Source organism: Phoca vitulina, unplaced genomic scaffold (genome assembly GCF_004348235.1).
Source record: "Phoca vitulina isolate PV1807 unplaced genomic scaffold, GSC_HSeal_1.0 scaffold14, whole genome shotgun sequence".
Classification (NCBI taxonomy): domain Eukaryota; kingdom Metazoa; phylum Chordata; class Mammalia; order Carnivora; family Phocidae; genus Phoca; species Phoca vitulina.
The window spans coordinates 38,143,547-38,160,804 of record NW_022589717.1 but is presented as its reverse complement, the minus strand read 5'-3'; the positions used below and the strand labels follow the sequence as shown (position 1 = coordinate 38,160,804).

Genomic DNA, 17,258 nt, shown 5'->3' with positions numbered 1-17,258 from the left:
AGCATTTCTTACCTTCCCAGGCTCCAGAATCCTAACGTCTTTGGTCTGTTCTCCATAAGTAGTCACTGTTTGATCCCTACAATCATCTTATATGCCCTTCTAATTCCACTTTTCCCAACTTTAAGGCTAGTAGTCACAAAAGCCACAAAGGGAAAAGTTTCAAGAAGGAGGGGTTAGTCTACAATAAAAAAAAAAAAAAATCAGGAAAAATGAAGAATAGAAAAGGTTTTCAGACCTGACTGTAAGAAGGGTGTTGGTAGCTTAGCAGAAAACTAGTCTCAGTGGTGAGGTAGATATCCCTTTCTTATATCACAGTTCTTTTTTTTTTTTTTTTTTAAAGATTTTCTTTATTTATTTGACAGAGAGAGACACAGCAAGAGAGGGAACACAAGCAGGGGGAGTGGGAGAGGGAGAAGCAGGCTTCCCGCGGAGCAGGGAGCCTGATGCGGGGCTCTATCCCAGGACCCTGGGATCATGACCTGAGCCGAAGGCAGACGCTTAACTGACTGAGCCACCCAGGCGCCCTATATCACAGTTATTTGAGGTGAAAAACGACAGAGTCCTACAAACTGAAATGCACACATGAAAAATTGAGTTTGCTTTTATAAAAACATGCAATGCATTGCATTTATTAACTAGCAGCAATTTTTGTTGATTTTATTGATCACATATATATTGGCAATAATACTTTTGGGATAGCGTTTACATTTTGTAATATTTTCTCATATATCCTCTTTGAGCCTTACAATAGCCATGTAACATTTCAAAGATGAGAAAACCGTCTGAAAACTTACCTGAGGCCACCCAGTATAGAGATCTGAATATACTCCCTCACCTAGCTTTTCTTGAGACTTGTCTGACTTGACCAATGTAGGGATTCAAAGGTGTCAGTAGCTAACTCCCCTGTATGGGGTCAGAATTCATGACCTTGGCCTTACAAGCATTGGCTCTAACCAACTTATCAAAGGAGCCGTTAAAAACAATTAGTGCAAGACTGTTGAATCACAGACCTGCACCTCTGAAACAAATAATACATTATATGTTAAAAACAAGAAGAAGATAGCAGGAAGGGAAGAATGAAAGGGGGGAAATCGGAGGGGGAGACGAACCGTGAGAGACGATGGACTCTGAGAAACAAACTGAGGGTTCTAGATGGGAGGGGGGTGGGAGGATGGGTTAGCCTGGTGATGGATATTAAGGAGGGCACGTTCTGCATGGAGCACTGGGTGTTATACGCAAACAATGAATCATGGAACACTACATCAAAAACTAATGATGTGATGTATGGTGATTAACATAACATAATAAAAAAAAAGAAAAAACAAACAATTAGTCCCAGTACAGCAAAAGCAATGGCATAGGTAAACAAAATTAGTAGGAGAAGTAGTAGTATCTTATCATCCCATGATAAAATTAACAAATATTTGCCTATAACGTGCCAGGTACTGCACTCTTTCATCTCCTTTAATCCTCATGACACCCTAAGAGGTATTTTTAACCTCATTCACACATGAGTGAACTGAGAACGTCTCCAGTTTACTGGAGCAGAAAGCAAGCATGTGAGCCAGGATATGGTTTGTTTGTGAATCTCAAACACCAAATAATTTCATATTTAAATTTTTTTTTCCTGTGACAGTAGGGGAAAAAAAGGACAACAAAAAAGATATGAATTCATCCGTGAAGGATATGAATACGCTACATAGACATAGACAACCTTTGTCCCATTTCGTCCCACTTTCAACATCAATTCTTCACCGTTGTTGTAACTTCCAGTCTCTCAAACCTGTCCTCTCCCCATGATACATTAACCACAAGATGGCTTCACTCGCCTCCTGGCTCGGAGTCTAGACCTTATGACCAACTGTTTTCACACTGTGTTCTTTGATGCGTCAGAATCTTCACTCCTTTGTCCTTCTCATTTCTGACTTAAGTGATCTCAAGATGCCGTAGGTTGTGCTACCAGCTGTGGGCTTGCTCTCGGAGTGCTGAGTGCTGCTGACTCAAGGCAGTGTTAACAGCGTCCACTGTAAATTTGCGCTGTCTAATCTCACCAGGGACCTCACCACCGCTCCATGGTTCTAATATTCATGCTCGGATAATTTCCCATCACATGTTCCAAGTGGCTTTTGCTAATTACTGACAGCCTCTCCAATACCTTAACCCCATGCCTCCCTGCCTTCTGTGGAGCAGACACATGGTCTGCTGTATTTCGCAAGATAGGAAGACCCCTCCCCAGACCCAGCTACTGCAATTCTTCTGTCTCCTTCACTTATCCTTTTGCCTCTACATCTTGCTCACAGGAAAAAAGCATCTGTTTACCTCCCATGCATTTTTCCACCTGTCCAAAAATACTCCTCTGCTAAGTTCCTTTCCTCATACTTTGATTTCTCAAGAGCCTTCATTTAACAGTGGGGCATTCTCTCGCCTGTTTATTTTTTAAATTCACCTCTCTGTGGCACCTATAGTTCTGCTTATGAACAAGTCCAGCTTTTCCCTGTTAAAAATAAGATGAAATGGAAATTAAAAATAAAATTGTCTCTAATCTGCTATTCTTTCACTGCTATGCTATTATTTCTCAAAAAGAAAGAGAAATTATATCTGTTCACTCATTTACTTGAGCATTAACTTCTCATCCACTTTCAGTATGGCTTCCACCCACATGGATTCTTTTTTTTTTTTAATTTTTTATTGTTATGTTAATCCCACATGGATTCTAATCATTTTTAGGTTAGGAAAGTGAATTCTAAGAATGAATGCCAAACTCCGCAGCATGAGAATTAGTTTTGAGTAAAGATTAACATCCAAATTAAGCCATCACAAACATAGCTGTATCCATAATTATTGTGCTTAAAGATTATTTAGTTGGAGATGGGTATGGAGAAAAATGCAGGCACAAAAGTGAGGAAATAGATCAGAAAGATTTGCCAAAAGAAAAGGGGAAAAAATGGGGCGCCTGACTAGCTCAGTCAATAGAGTATGCAACTGTTGATCTCAGGATTGTGAGTTCAAGCCCCACATTGGGCGTAGAACCTACTTTAAAAAAAAATGGGAAAGGAAAGGAAAGGGGGAAAATGGCATGGAATATGAGAAGAAAGAGTTAAGAGGCTGTCTGAAAATTATAGGGATGACTGCCTTTAGGAGTTACATATCATAAGTGGACTTTGTTGCCACAGCTAACATGGAAACCAAGCAAGGCCCTGGACATCTCTATGCATTCTGCAGACTGAGGGTCTCCCGTCTCCTCCCCAGCATCACAATATTGTTTCAGATTCTTAATATCTGGATGATTGTGATAGTTGTCCAAAAGGGGTATCTGCTTCCAGATTCTGTTCTCTCCTTCTCAATTCACACTACATGCTGATGCTGTTGTCTGATTTTCTTTGCATATAACAAGGACTAAGAAAATGTGAATGAATGAATAAATGAATGAATAAAAATCCCAAAATTACATAATCACTATGACCCTCACAAAGATTTCTTTCTAGTGATAAATTACTAAAAGAAAAAAAAACTTATGTAGAAAAAATATATTCTACCAGAGCCAAGAAGCCTTGACAAGGGAGGGGGTGGGGAGCGGTGGAGATCATTTTAAGATACATAAGTCCAAAACCAAACCAAACAAAAACCTACTTTTGTTAAAACTCAAACCTTAAGGAAAGGACTTTAAGTGCGTGCACACATGCACACACACACACACACACACACACACAATTTCCAGAATTTAATTTGCCTAATACTATTTGGTGGCCTGCTTTTCACTTTTCACTAGAAAGCTTGAAGTTATATGGAAGTAGAAGTTTATTCAATTCAAAAATGGTGAAAGTCTCAATACATATTGATTAGACTATAAGCAGCCAGTTAAAAGAGTAAAATGCCAAAAAATTTGTGAATTCAGCTTGTTCTTGTCAGGTGACAGACACCAGTGTCAATCACCAATAATTTTATAGAATCACTCAGTTCCCAAGCCTCAATTTCCCATAAGGTAAAAATGCATTGAAATTACAAATATTTTACAATGCAATTTTATTATTAAAATCATTTTCTCTGCACAATTATTCTGTTGAAAAAAATGTATATTTTTTATTACTGTGTTTTCATTTATCATTTAGCAATTGTGGTTAGTGTGAAATATATCAGCTTAAGAATTGTTTAATTCTCTTCATAATGGCATCATCACATTATTTTTTATTTCTAGTAGATATTTGAAGTTGATATTTAGCTCTTAAGTTCATGTAGAACAATCTCAACATGATTTGAAAAAGACTCTTGGGGTCCAACTCAAGTTGGATAATTTAGAAAAAATTCAAAATGCTAAAATCATGTAAAAATAAATCTTGTGAAATGGGAATGAAAATGAACCAAGCTTTTGATTTTCCCTTTGGGAAATAACCGTAATTTTATGAAGAAATGAAATTGCTGGTGGTGTTTCAGGTAACAGTTTTAGCATAAATTTTTTTAAAATGAATCTGTAAGACATAGGAAGTTGGACTACAATCAGTAAACTGGTCAGGCAAGGTTGAACCCAGTAATCAACAAGGTCTTTGTTTAAATCTGCTTATGAATAAATTACTTTTTTCATGTCAGTAAAAAAAAAAAATCAGAGCCTCAGAATCATCTTGGAAGCTGTGCAGCATTTGATGTGATCTTTCTTTTAGTAATAATTATCAGATGGCATTAATTACAACTTTTTCTTTTTCAAATGAGAAGTATTGCCACTCTCCTGGCACACTGTTCATGGATCAGCAGGTTTCAATGACAGGCCAGGAAGGATTTTTGTTTTTATGGTGCACTTCTCTGTGTAACTTTTGTTTTATTGTTGTTGGTAATAGTCATATATTGTCTTTAACTCAGAATCACCATTTTTTTTTAAGATTTGTTTCTTTATTTGAGGGGGAGGCGCACTCACATGTGAGGGGAGTGGTGGGGAGAAGGGACAGAGGGAGAATCACAAGCAGACTCCCCGCTGAGAGCAGAGCCAGAGGCGGGGCCAACCCCATGACCCTGAGATCATGACCCCAGCCGAAACCAAGAGTCGGACACTTAACTGACTAAGCTACCCAGGCGCCCCAGAATCACCATATTTAAGGCAAGGGTAAGCAAATATTTCCTGTAAAGAGGCAGGTAGTAAATATGTTAGTCTCTGTGACCATATGGTCTTTGCAGCAACTCTCGATTCTGCAGTTACAGTGCAAACACAGCTCTAAACAATACATAAACAAATGTGCATGGGGGTGTTTCAATAAAACGTTATTTACGAAAACATGCCACAGTAAGAATTGGGCCATAGTTTGCTGACTCCTAACCTAAAGGAGTATTCTTTGTGTAGAGGCAGAGAGATTAGAGATTCAAGGACATAAGAAATATCAACCCCTCAGGCTATATAAATCATAAGGTTTCAATGGCTCCAAAAATAAATATTACAACCAAATGAAGTGCTACAGAAACCCAGATTTGCTTTCACTGGTTGCTCTTATAATAAGTCATAGTTTGTTGATGAAACAATTCTTTTATTCAACAAACATCTACTGAACATCTATCAGGAGTCCAATTCTCTATTGGTAACAAGTGTGATACAAAGTACACTAAGCCCGGATTCCTAGGACCTACACATTTGGCAATGGGAGATACTCGACTTCCATATTAGAATATGAATAGAATAGAATATGAACAATAGAATTCAGATAATTTTTAGTTTTTCCCCACCACGCCAGCCTTTTATATGTGGTCCCACATCTAACACTACTACTTCCTACCTCAGTCCAGAGGGGAAGAAGGACTCTGCTTTTGAACTTCCCTGTGCTCTCATCTCATCACATACATCCTAAGGACTTTAGAAGTCAGCGCTCCTTTCTGATTATATTATTTTTACTTAAGAAAAAGAGATTCAATGGGGCGCCTGAGTGGCTCAGTCGTTAAGCATCTGCCTTCGGCTCAGGTCATGGTCCCAGGGTCCTGGGATCGAGCCCCGCATCGGGCTCCCCGCTCTGCGGGAAGCCTGCTTCTCCCTCTCCCACTCCCCCTGCTTGTGTTCCCTCTCTGTCAAATAAATAAAACCTTTTAAAAAAAAAAGAAAAAGAGATTAAAAATACTGGTGTTCTGTGTCATACTTCTTTATTTTGAGGTTAGGGAAGGGCTTGGTTTCAATTCCTGTATCTTACTGCAGTAACAATTAAAGCATTTCATTTCCCCTGAGGAGAGAGCTAAGATAGATAAATAAAAATCCACTCTTTAAAACTCATGCTTCTGGAGGATAGGGCATATAGACCTAAAAGGAAAGAGCAACAATTCAAACGTTCTTTAAGCCTGTGGCTACAACTCAACTCAAAAAAGAAACTTTTACAGATATTTTTTTTTTTGAAATACGCCATTCATACTTTTTCAAGATTTCAAAAAATATTTCCAATCAAATTTATTAACAACTTCTAACAGCTGGGTAAATCACAAGAATTACTGAAGTGCTAAGATTTAAATTCATTATCTTGAGATATGAAAATCTTATCTAATGAGGAAAGCAAATTCTTTCTTAAAATTTGTAAATGAGAATAATGAAGATTTCATAGACTGTGAATCTATGACATTTGAATTCAGAGTAATTCAGTAAAGTAGTTGAACTCTGAATTCCTTGGAAGATGTAATAATTAACATTTTAAAACAATAGAATTTACTGTACTTGAACAACTTTATGAAATCAGTTATCTTTGTAACTTTTAAACCATGATGATTATCGACAGTTTGGGCCATTCGTTGTGACCAAATATGTGTGCGTCTTCCTAGGAAAATGTAGTATTTCCAACCTGAAATTTTCAATATTCACTTTATTCTTGTTAGAGAACATGTTAAAATTTTTCATAATTCTTCCACATTGGTAGGATATCCTGGGTACTAAATTATACACCATGCTTCTATAAAACTGTCATCACAATAAAACAATAACGTTATCAGATTCAAACATTCCTTACAATGCCTATAAATCGCAACTTTTGTATATGAAATCAAGCTTATGCTTATAGACACTGACCTAGTAAATAGATTAAACTGGGGATGTGGCTCAATAGTTGTGCTGTTAAAATCACATTAGTATAGGAATGAAATGATCGTACATTTTTGAGGTACCAGTGTCCAATAGCTAATTACATGAATGTCAGTAGCAAGTGGAAGAGAATTATACTGAGCCTAGGTTCAGTTCTAGATCAAGTTGGAGCGAAATGTGCACGCTTTCTAATTCTCAGGTTGCAGTTTCTAATGCAGTCTGGTATGAGCCAGGAAGGAAATCTACAGGTGAGAAATGTCCTCTGGGAGATCTCATCCTGACTGCTGTGTCCTTCCCCAGGATCTGTCACTGTGAAGGGGATGAAGAGAGCCCCCTCATCACACCCTGTCGCTGCACGGGCACCCTGCGCTTTGTCCACCAGTCCTGCCTCCACCAGTGGATCAAGAGCTCAGATACGCGCTGCTGTGAGCTCTGCAAGTATGACTTCATAATGGAGACTAAGCTCAAACCCCTCCGGAAGGTATGGTATCTGCAGGAATTGGTTTGAAAGAGAGCACTTGCAATGCAGGCATGTTTTAAAAATCCATTTATTTACCCCAGTAGAATTTGGTAACATGCTAATATCCATGAAGAGTACATGCCTTGTGTTGGGCTCAATATGTAAAAGAGCCAAGTGTTTGCAAATAATCCTTCATCTCCATTTTATGTTCTAGGGCCTCTGATTTTTATATCATTCTTCAAAATCAAAAAAAGGATGTGTGTGTGTATGATGTATGTGTTTATGTGTGCATCATTATATATATATATTTATACTTACATATGCAAAATAAATATGCTTGTAATTTGATGTGAGACATTATACTTACTGAGGTCAATTCCCTGGAACGTTAGGATAATAGATTACATTAAATAGTATGAACTCATCTAATTTCCTGAAAATTGGGCATTAGGTAATAGAAGAGAATGTTTTCTTCTATAAGGTGTGAACTCTTTTTTGGGTTTGCCTTTATTTGAGAATTTGGTGTGATAATTCATGTATTAGAGTAGATAGAAAAACTATTATTTTCCATATTATGCATCAAGCTGTAAGAGAGAAGTAAGTGTATTTTTATCTACAAACTTGATCTTCAAATTCCTCACTTATATTTTTCTAAAGAATGAAGGTAAGAATATGAGTCAAATATAGTTAGCATCGCACTCAAAGCTAGCAAAGGATAACTTGTGAAGGATACAAATGAAGACAATTAACTTTATGTAATTCGTGCCCTATAGCTGGGGCCCCAGATTTTAGCATGTAACTTAGCTTTTTACCTAACTGCAGCCTTACATATACGGATGCCTCAATTTCCAAAGGAGAGTATGGAGACAGCAATTTAAATAATGATTCGGCCTAGAGCTGCTTTTTCATTTAAATTAAGTACAAAGCAAAAGTGGATGAAAAGGACATTGCTTAGAAATAAACACAATGAGCTCCAGGATGAGGAGAGATGTAAAGCAAACAAGAATATTCCAATAGGAATCTGATGGGTTGCTGGCCATTGCAATTCTTCATTAATTCTGTAAATCATGGAGAGGGAGAATAGCATTCCTTGCTTTCACACAGCCTTGATTTTGAAAGTGTGCAAATGGTTTATAGATGTCAGAACTGATGTAAAAATGCCTTGTTTTTTCTTAACATATGTCTTTTCTGTAACTTGAGTGACAAAAGGTGACGCTCTGTTCCTCCGGGTCCCAGAGCAATCAATGCCAGAAATAGAAATGGACCGTTACTCTCTGCCCTTTGCTTCATCCACTGAACAGATGCTGTGTGATGTCTGGAGTAGCTAAATAACACATTGTGCTCTGTGATTCTGTAAATTTCTCTTCGTGCCCCTCAGGGACCTACAAACTGTTTCACAGTGTCTGTATATTTCTCCATGGGTTTTTTTTTTTTTTTTTCAACTTCCATCTATATAAAAATGTTCATTTCAACTTTGTCAAATGTAATATTTCAATTCGAGAGCAACAGTCTAGGATAATAAAATATTCAGATTTTCTCTTCTCCCTGCTATCTATCCTTCCCCCATTTTTGTATAATAAGCAATACATGATGCTGTATGGAACTTGAAAATCTTATTCAACCTTCCGCTTTTGTGGAATCATCCCTTATAGACTACTTTGATCCTTTCTTAGTATTCCATTCCTGATAATTTACAACCCTATCATGAAATCCGTTTCTTCTCAAATAACCTATTTATAAACCAGAGAAAGGCAGTGAATACGTCTATCTTTTTTAATCTTCTTAATAATGAATATGTTGTGACAACTTAGTGGGCACCTACTAGCTATCGATTAATGAAATACCCTACTTTCTTTTTAAAAAACATTTCTTTTGTCATAAATATTGATGAAGGACAGCATCTCAACATCCGTCATTTTTAATAGCATTTCTATATCTACAGAGGATGTTAGAATCTAATCCAGAGGTTGCTTCCTGACAGCCCACAGATGTGTTTTATTTGACCCACAGGGCTTAACATTTGAAACAGTTACCAACATTTAGATGTGTGCGTATTTCCTGTAAATTCCACATATTTGTATTTGTTTGAAAATCACAGTATCTAGCTCTACTGGAACCATATTCCCAGAGGACAACATCTAAGGGGTAGCTAGGGGGACCTAAGTGGTGACTAGCACCTGTAAAAGGATATTTGCTTTCAAGTGCTCCACATGTCTCAGCCCTCCCTCCGTCTCTGGTCCTGAGACCTTGTGCCGTCCCCACTCATCTGAATGCCTTTGTCGCTCCAGAGTGGGGATCTGAATTTTCAACTCCTGGTCTCACACATGAGTCCTGGACACAAGAAACATGCATTCTGTCCCTGCCTCTATGACTTATAGGTTTTAAAAACCTAGAAAAAGTATTCCAAACTTTTACTTTCTCCTTGAAAACTATGGGGCGTTGGCATAACACTTAAATGGCAGTATCCAAAATGACTTCAGATTCTGAGGTGACACGAGCTATACAGATACGAGGTGTTTGTAGACTGTTTTAGATGGCTTATTTTGATGGCACTAAGATTCATCAACAGTTTTGTTTTGATAGTTTTTAATTGGTCATTACGAATGACGGGTATAGCAATGCTTAGAATATATACGAAGAACATCCCATTAATCTCTCTCAACTCAGTAATTCCATTACAGTTTATAACATTCTAAAGACCAACCTCATGAAACAATTAATTTAGCTAATCATTCTGAATTTCTACCATTAGCCAATACAGGCAGGAGATTCTGTTTAGATGAAATGGCTTCTTAAAGTGGAAAGGTGCAAATCTTCATAGTCTGACGAACGTCGAGGCTTAATAATCCCTAAGGAGATCAGTAAAACCTTACTTCATTAATTGCTACTATTACTACACCAAAATCTTCAGTTGGCAAATTCATCAAAGTATCCTAGTATCTCCAGAAGAAAAATCTTTAAAATTTAAGTAAAATCAAGGGCTTCTTTGAAAAAAAGCAATTTCATCATCTTTAAGTCAGCAGCTCACCTACTTTTATAACACTCAATAAAAGCCCCATGAGTTACCCAGGATCAGAAATAATTCTTAGGACCCAGAAGAATCAAAAAGATAAAAATATACAAAGCAGTACAATTTGGAAATATATACAGTATCACTTAGGAAGCATAAAATCTTCTCCTGTTCCGAAGCTGAAGAATTGCATGAGGTTCAGATTTGAGTCTGAATGGGAGAGACCAGCTGCTGGATATGAAGCTAAGCTTATGAGGACAGCAAATGGTACCGACAACTCTATGCTCTCCCCTAAATTATTTCTTTATATAGTTCCTCATATGCAAACCATTTGACAAATATATAATACAAAATATTCAGCTCTATGCATCCTTTTGTTCCTTGTCTCATTTTTAAATGAGACAGTGAATCAATTACCTTGGCTTTGGTAATGATTAGATTGAACCATATGCACTCGTCATTTTGTAGATCAAAACAGTTGAATATTGGAACGTTCATAAAATTTAAGTTCTTTGTGAATATATTAAACCAAATAAAAAGGAATAATCATTTTTGGTATTTCTATACTTCCACCATAATGACTTCCAATGCTTTAGTTGAAATATCTACTTTAAAAAGAAATGAAGAACTGTATTTGACAAATGCTATGTTAATTCCTTCCTTTCCCCTTAATTTGATGTAACATTTGTCTTTCAGAAGAGCCAGTGCAAGTTACCATAGTAGGCCTACTGCCCAAAGGTTATTATTGATTCTCCACTAATCTGGAGATCTTGCAGTTCATAGTCTTAAAATTGGATAGGACAGAGAATGTGGTCAGATTCCTAGCTAGGGTCTGCTGGGTACCCCATTTGAATAACACTGCCTCGTCATACGTAAGAAAATTCAAAATGCTTCATTTACTTACCATTCTGGAGAATTTGCAATTTTACTAATACAACCGTCATATACTGAATTTTAACTATGTGCCAAATATTTAGAATATATCAATTAACTTTTATCTTCATTACAACCCCATTTCATGTAGGCACGTGAAGCCTATTTTACAGATGAGGAAAATGAGACACAGTACCAAACTTACTTAATATCACACACCCCAGAGCTCCCTGATTCTAGAGCTTGTGCCCATTGTGAGGTGCCATGCTGCCGTAAGTGGCTGAGTCTCTCTTTAATCACCAAAACTTCAGTTTTAATTTAGACCATTTCTAGGAAATCTTCCAAAATAAATCTTTCAGAAATAAAAATTTTTCTAAAATCTTTCTTAAACATGGATGTTTTACCCGATGTATTTTCTTAGTACTTAGTTACGTCATTAAGTATACATCACTTATTTTGCAGGTTGAAAAACATTACTTCATTAATGTTACTAGCATTGAAAGCTGTTTATCTTTGTTAACTTTCAAAATAAGATTCTGTTATTTTACCAGCAAGAATGGGTTTAACCAGGAATAGCAGAGAATTGCAGTTTGGGTCAAGCAAGCTACAGCAAAACCATAGGCAAGTCCAGGGAACAAAGGAGAGGAATGCTCTTTTGTAGATGAAAAGGGGAAGTCCAGAGGGTTATTATAAAGAAAAACAAATAATACATTACATGTTAAAAAAAAAAAGAAGAAGAAGAAGAAGATAGCAGGAAGGGAAAAATGAAGGGGGGGAAATCGTAGGGAGAGAGGAACCATGGGGGACTATGGACTCTGAGAAACAAACTGAGGGTTCTAGAGGGGAGGAGGGTGGGGGGATGGGTTAGCCTGGTGATGGGTATTAAAGAGGGCACGTTCTGCATGGAGCACTGGTGTTATACGCAAACAATGAATCATGGAACACTACATCAAAAACTAATGATGTAATGTATGGTGATTAACATAACATAATTAAAAAAAAAAAAAAGAAGAATTGGTCCACTGGCTTAAACTTGGAGTTCAAAGTATAGTGGCTTTTCATTGGCGGATTTGTGACTGTCTCTCATTGGCTGAGCTCCTGCGGGTTGGGGCGGTGGAGCACGAAGGTAAAAACCATTTTTCCATCTGCTGAGGTATAAAGTAGCTAAAGTAGTATCACTTGCAAGATTCCTTTCTTCCTGTTGGTATCTGCAGTTGATAACCCTAGTAGGGTGTGAGAGCTACCCGCTTCTGGTCTCCTGACTTCATTTTGAACAAGATTTTCTTTTATTAATTTCACATCTTCATTCTGCATCTGCCAACCTGCTGTGTTTTGAAAGCCCTTTGTAGGGGCAGAAAAGTTTTCCCTTCTTCCATTTTAAGTCCTTTGGCTGGTCTGATAATTAAATTAGCATAAGACAGATAAACAATAGAAAAACAAAAGTTTTATAACATGTATACATGAGAGAGACCCCGGAAAACCAAATAACTCACTGAAATGGCCGAAGCCATCACCATAAAAACCATCTTCAGCTAAAGACAAAAGAAGACCTTTGGGGAAAGGAGACCAGCTATGGGAGGTTACCAGGAAAAACAGTATACAAGGATAAGGTTGTTAAGCAGATTTAAGTTGTTGTCATCTGCATTGATAGAGTTCTAGAGATTGCCTCTTCCAGGTACAGCAAGGGAGACATCCTTACAAATGGAGATTTTCCTCATAAATGTGAGTGTCTCTTACAAAACAGTAACTTTTGTTGGATTTTTAGAGCTTTTCCATGTCTGGTTGTTTTTAAAATAACCAGGTTAAAATAATCAACGTGCAAAAGAGGCATATTTTGGGGTGGCAAAATCTTGCACCTTTTATCTGTCTTTGTTGTTTTCATCCTCCCTGCTCTCAGAATCTGCTGCCAGGTCTCTGTTCCTTCAGGAGCCCTTATTCAAATTTCACATAGCTACTGTTTTTCTGCCGTAAACAACAATGACAAAAATCAAGAGTTATAAAATTAGGTCTATAAAAGGCCCAGTTCTAGATGAACTTCTGCAACATTCGTTTTTGATCATTGGCAAGAGTTTTAGTGACTACGAACATTTTGGCATCATTCCAAGATTCTCGGACCTCTCTTTGGCATCCTTCTTAATTCTCAGCTTTACTTGGAATTAAATAAAAAAAAAAAAAAGCCCTCAGCAAATACGGTTTTGATGTCTCCAGGATGTTTCCCTAGAATCACAGAGTCCAGTTCTGGGGAGTAGGTTTGCTGTGCCATTTCTTCAGAAATAGGTAAGCTTGGAGGCAATGAAAATCTCTGCCCTAGTATGAGGCTAGATAAAGCTTTCTTTATACTTGCAAAAAATATCCATACTCATCATTTGCGATGCCTATTGGCTCTGTCATCTTGCTGCGTTTCAGCTCCATTATAGTATGAGCTCCAAGTGCAGTCAAAGTGATTTAGAACACTCTTATAAAATTATTTTGTTTTCAAAATCACACTTTCCTAATGAACCAGGTAAGCTTTTCCCAACAAATTTCTCCATCCAGCGGTGGTGTTGTCTGCAGCCAACACTTCCCTTACTTCTCGCAGCTTCTTTCCATGAGAAGGAGGAGCCCAACAGGCTAGTCAGCTGATAGCAGCGGGAAGGGAAAGGATAAGTAAACCACAAGATAACAAAAAGATCATTAAAAGAAAAGCATTTCAACTCAATTGGAGCATTATCTTTTCTACTAAAGTCTTTCTGTTTTGTTTTGGGGGTTTTGGGGTTTTATTTGTATTTGTTTTCTTGCTTTACCACACTCATGTCTGTGGGGCATCTGGACTGGATGGGGGCCGTGGCGCAGGTGGTGAAGGAATCTGCTCGAGGCGGGACAGAAGAGATGAAAGTGTATTGAATGGACCCTGCCAGGGAACAGCGGGCAGGACAGCAGAGGAGAGACTGTCTGCCACGAGGCGGGGGTGAGGGCCACCGTTACAGGGCAGAGTGAGGGAGTATGGGGATGCAGGGAATTTTCTTTTTGGTAATCTCAGGAACTGTGTCTGGTTGTAACTGGTCAGTTAGGGTCTATGGCTGTTTCACTGTGGGTTGCTTAATGAGCCTGTTTGCGTCAGCTTGGTAGTCACTGTAGGCCCTTTTGCCTTGCTCAAGTTTCTATTGCTCAAGCCTGTTGCCTAAAAGCAGTGTCTACCATGCCCTCAGGACTGAATTGATATTTCAGTTAAAATAGTATTAAATGTGAGTAGAGAGCAATGCCAACATGTCTAACATCAAATGATTATGAGATGGAAAATACAAGTGTCTCATGCTTTTTCTAATAGATACTTGGGATTTATCATATGGCCTCATCCTTTTGTCTTTTGAGAGAATACTAGTAGTTGATTAGTCTTTAAAATTCCAAAAGCAAGAAGACTGTAGTCAACTGGGATCTGTATTATAGAATAATTTGTTCAAAATAGAAATATTCTTCTCTAGGCAGCCGAAGAGCTTATTCATTTGTGGAGCTTCCATCCTTAAACACAGTCCTCTCTCAAAGCAGATGTGAACTCCACCCAGTGGCAAACTGTGTTCCGAATGATTGTTCTAAGAAAGCTCCAGTCATGCCCAGTTCACTCATTCACTCAACTCACTGTACTATCTACTATGGGCCAGTTGTGTTCAGTAGTGAACCAGATAGGAAAAAACCCTGCTCCCAGACTGCATCCACTACAGAAAAGATGGGAAAAGATGGATTACTTACATTATTTTGTAATAAATTTGAAAGGCATGGTAATCAGTGGATGGCGGTGTGGGGATTGAGAATTTTCTGTAACTCCAGAGGGAATGGTAAAGGTAATTCAAAGAGAGCAAGCCATCAAATGTTTGGTCTTTACTTGTGAGACTGTCCATATAAAAGGATTTCTTTTTGTACAGTAACTACAAGTACATAGCAGAATGACTTTCCTCTTGTTATCCGTGCTTCACATAACCTAGGCAAATCAAGAAGATATTACTTAGCAATTGGATATCCAGGACATTGGGCAAAGAGAACTAGGAATATAGAAGAGGATTTGACAGAGGGTGTCACAGAGGAGACTTAACCAATTCCTGAATAATTGTTGTTGGCTGGAACATTTCTCTTCAGCACTTCCTTATTAGTATATCCAATTATATATTACTTCAGTTCTGTTTCTCTCTTTGAAAATTATTGCTTGAAGAACATAACCTCACTTGCTTGGTAAGAATGTCACCTTGTGTTACTATTCTAGATATGAAAAGAAACATGTAACTTTCATTAGATTTGCTATTGAAGTCTTTAACAGGATACAGTTCCATCCTTGTGAAAATACATTTTTATTTTGACAAGGACAAGGGACACAGGAAATGGAACTTCTTTTATATACTTTGTATTTTGATATTTGAAACATAAACTATGGTTGAAATGAGGGAATCAGTATTACAATGATCCATATGGAAAGCATAAAAGCATCCAATTAGAATGTGCAGAAACATATGCACACACACACACACACACACACACACATGCACGTGCGCACACACACACAGTTACAAATAAAGATTTCCCCAAAGGATCATCTTATGACTGAGTTTTTTTTTTTTTTTTTAAGATTTTATTTATTTATTTGAGACAGAGAGAATGAGAGAGAGCACATGAGAAGGGGGAGGGTCAGAGGGAGAAGCAGGCTCCCTGCCGAGCAGGGAGCCCGATGCGGGACTCGATCCAGGGACTCCAGGATCATGACCTGAGCCGAAGGCAGTCGCTTAACCAACTGAGCCACCCAGGCGCCCATGACTGAGTTTTTTTTAATGAGAAAGAAGTTATATTTGTGTTTCATTTTAAGTTTTCTTAAGATGGCATAACAATTGAGTTTTAAATTACTTCCATATTTAAATTTTCTTCCAGCTAAAGAGTGTTCTCTCTCAGCTGGGATTATTTCTTAATTCATTTATCCAGTTTCTCAAAATCTTGGCATAAAATCTAAGAAAAATTTTCTCCTAAACTTTTGGTTTAATTTTTTGAATTAAGGCACAAGGAAATCAACATGGTTTTTTCAAAAGCAAATATTTTAGACCAAATCAAGTTGCTTTTCTTTAGCATTGACAAGTAAGAGAAAAATGAGGAAGACTTTGACATGATCTGTCTGGAAATGATGGTGTCTGTCCCTGCTGTCCAAGCCTCAACATGCTTGTGTGATATTATCCACATTTTAATAAGATAGGTGTCTGAAAGATTTCATTCCAAAGAGACCTACTCTCTCACAAGCCAGCTCCCTTCCAATTTTCTATTTTTCTCTACCATTGAGTAGCTCCTCTTCTTTTGTTTCCCACATGGTTATGCCACCCACTGCTTGGTCATACCACTGCAATTATCTCGAATGGGAATGATTTGCCCCAAATTAGGCAAATTTACCCACTCAGCCACAGGTATGGCAGAACCGGCCCTGTGAAATGTATAGCATGGAATATTCCAGAAGGTGGGGAAAGCAGGACAGGAGGCAGAGAAGTTGAGCAATCCACACTCAGTTCTTTTGCCCATTTCCTTTGGTAAAGAAGTGAGTGATGAGCAGAGAGAGGCCAGCTATGTTACTCTAACAGAGGTCCCTCCACATGGAAACATGAAGCAAAGAAAAACAAGAGAGAGAACCCTAACACAGAGAATCCAAAACACAGAGAACCCAAAAATCTAGGAATGATAACTATTTTTAAATTCTCTCTTCACTGAAATAAAAGGAAAGTGCTAAGTTAAAAAGAACAATTTAAACAGAAAAGAAAGAAAGAGAAAGAAAGAAAGAAAGAAAGAAAGAAAGAAAGAAAGAAAGAAAGAAAGAAAGAAAAAGAAAGAAAGAAAGAAAGAAAGAAAGAAAGAAAGAAAGAAAGAAAGAAAGAAAGAAAGAAAGA

General features: G+C 37.7%; 1 protein-coding gene across 1 annotated transcript in view; it reads left to right on the top strand.

Moving 5' to 3' along the window:
• The window catches only part of MARCHF1 (membrane associated ring-CH-type finger 1), an 860,279-nt gene that overhangs the window by 797,467 nt on the left and 45,554 nt on the right, over positions 1–17,258 (top strand). Inside the window, exon 5 of the mRNA XM_032413136.1 lies at positions 7,331–7,511. Within this exon, the coding sequence (XP_032269027.1) occupies positions 7,331–7,511 (181 nt within the window). The remainder of the gene's footprint in view (positions 1–7,330; positions 7,512–17,258) is intronic.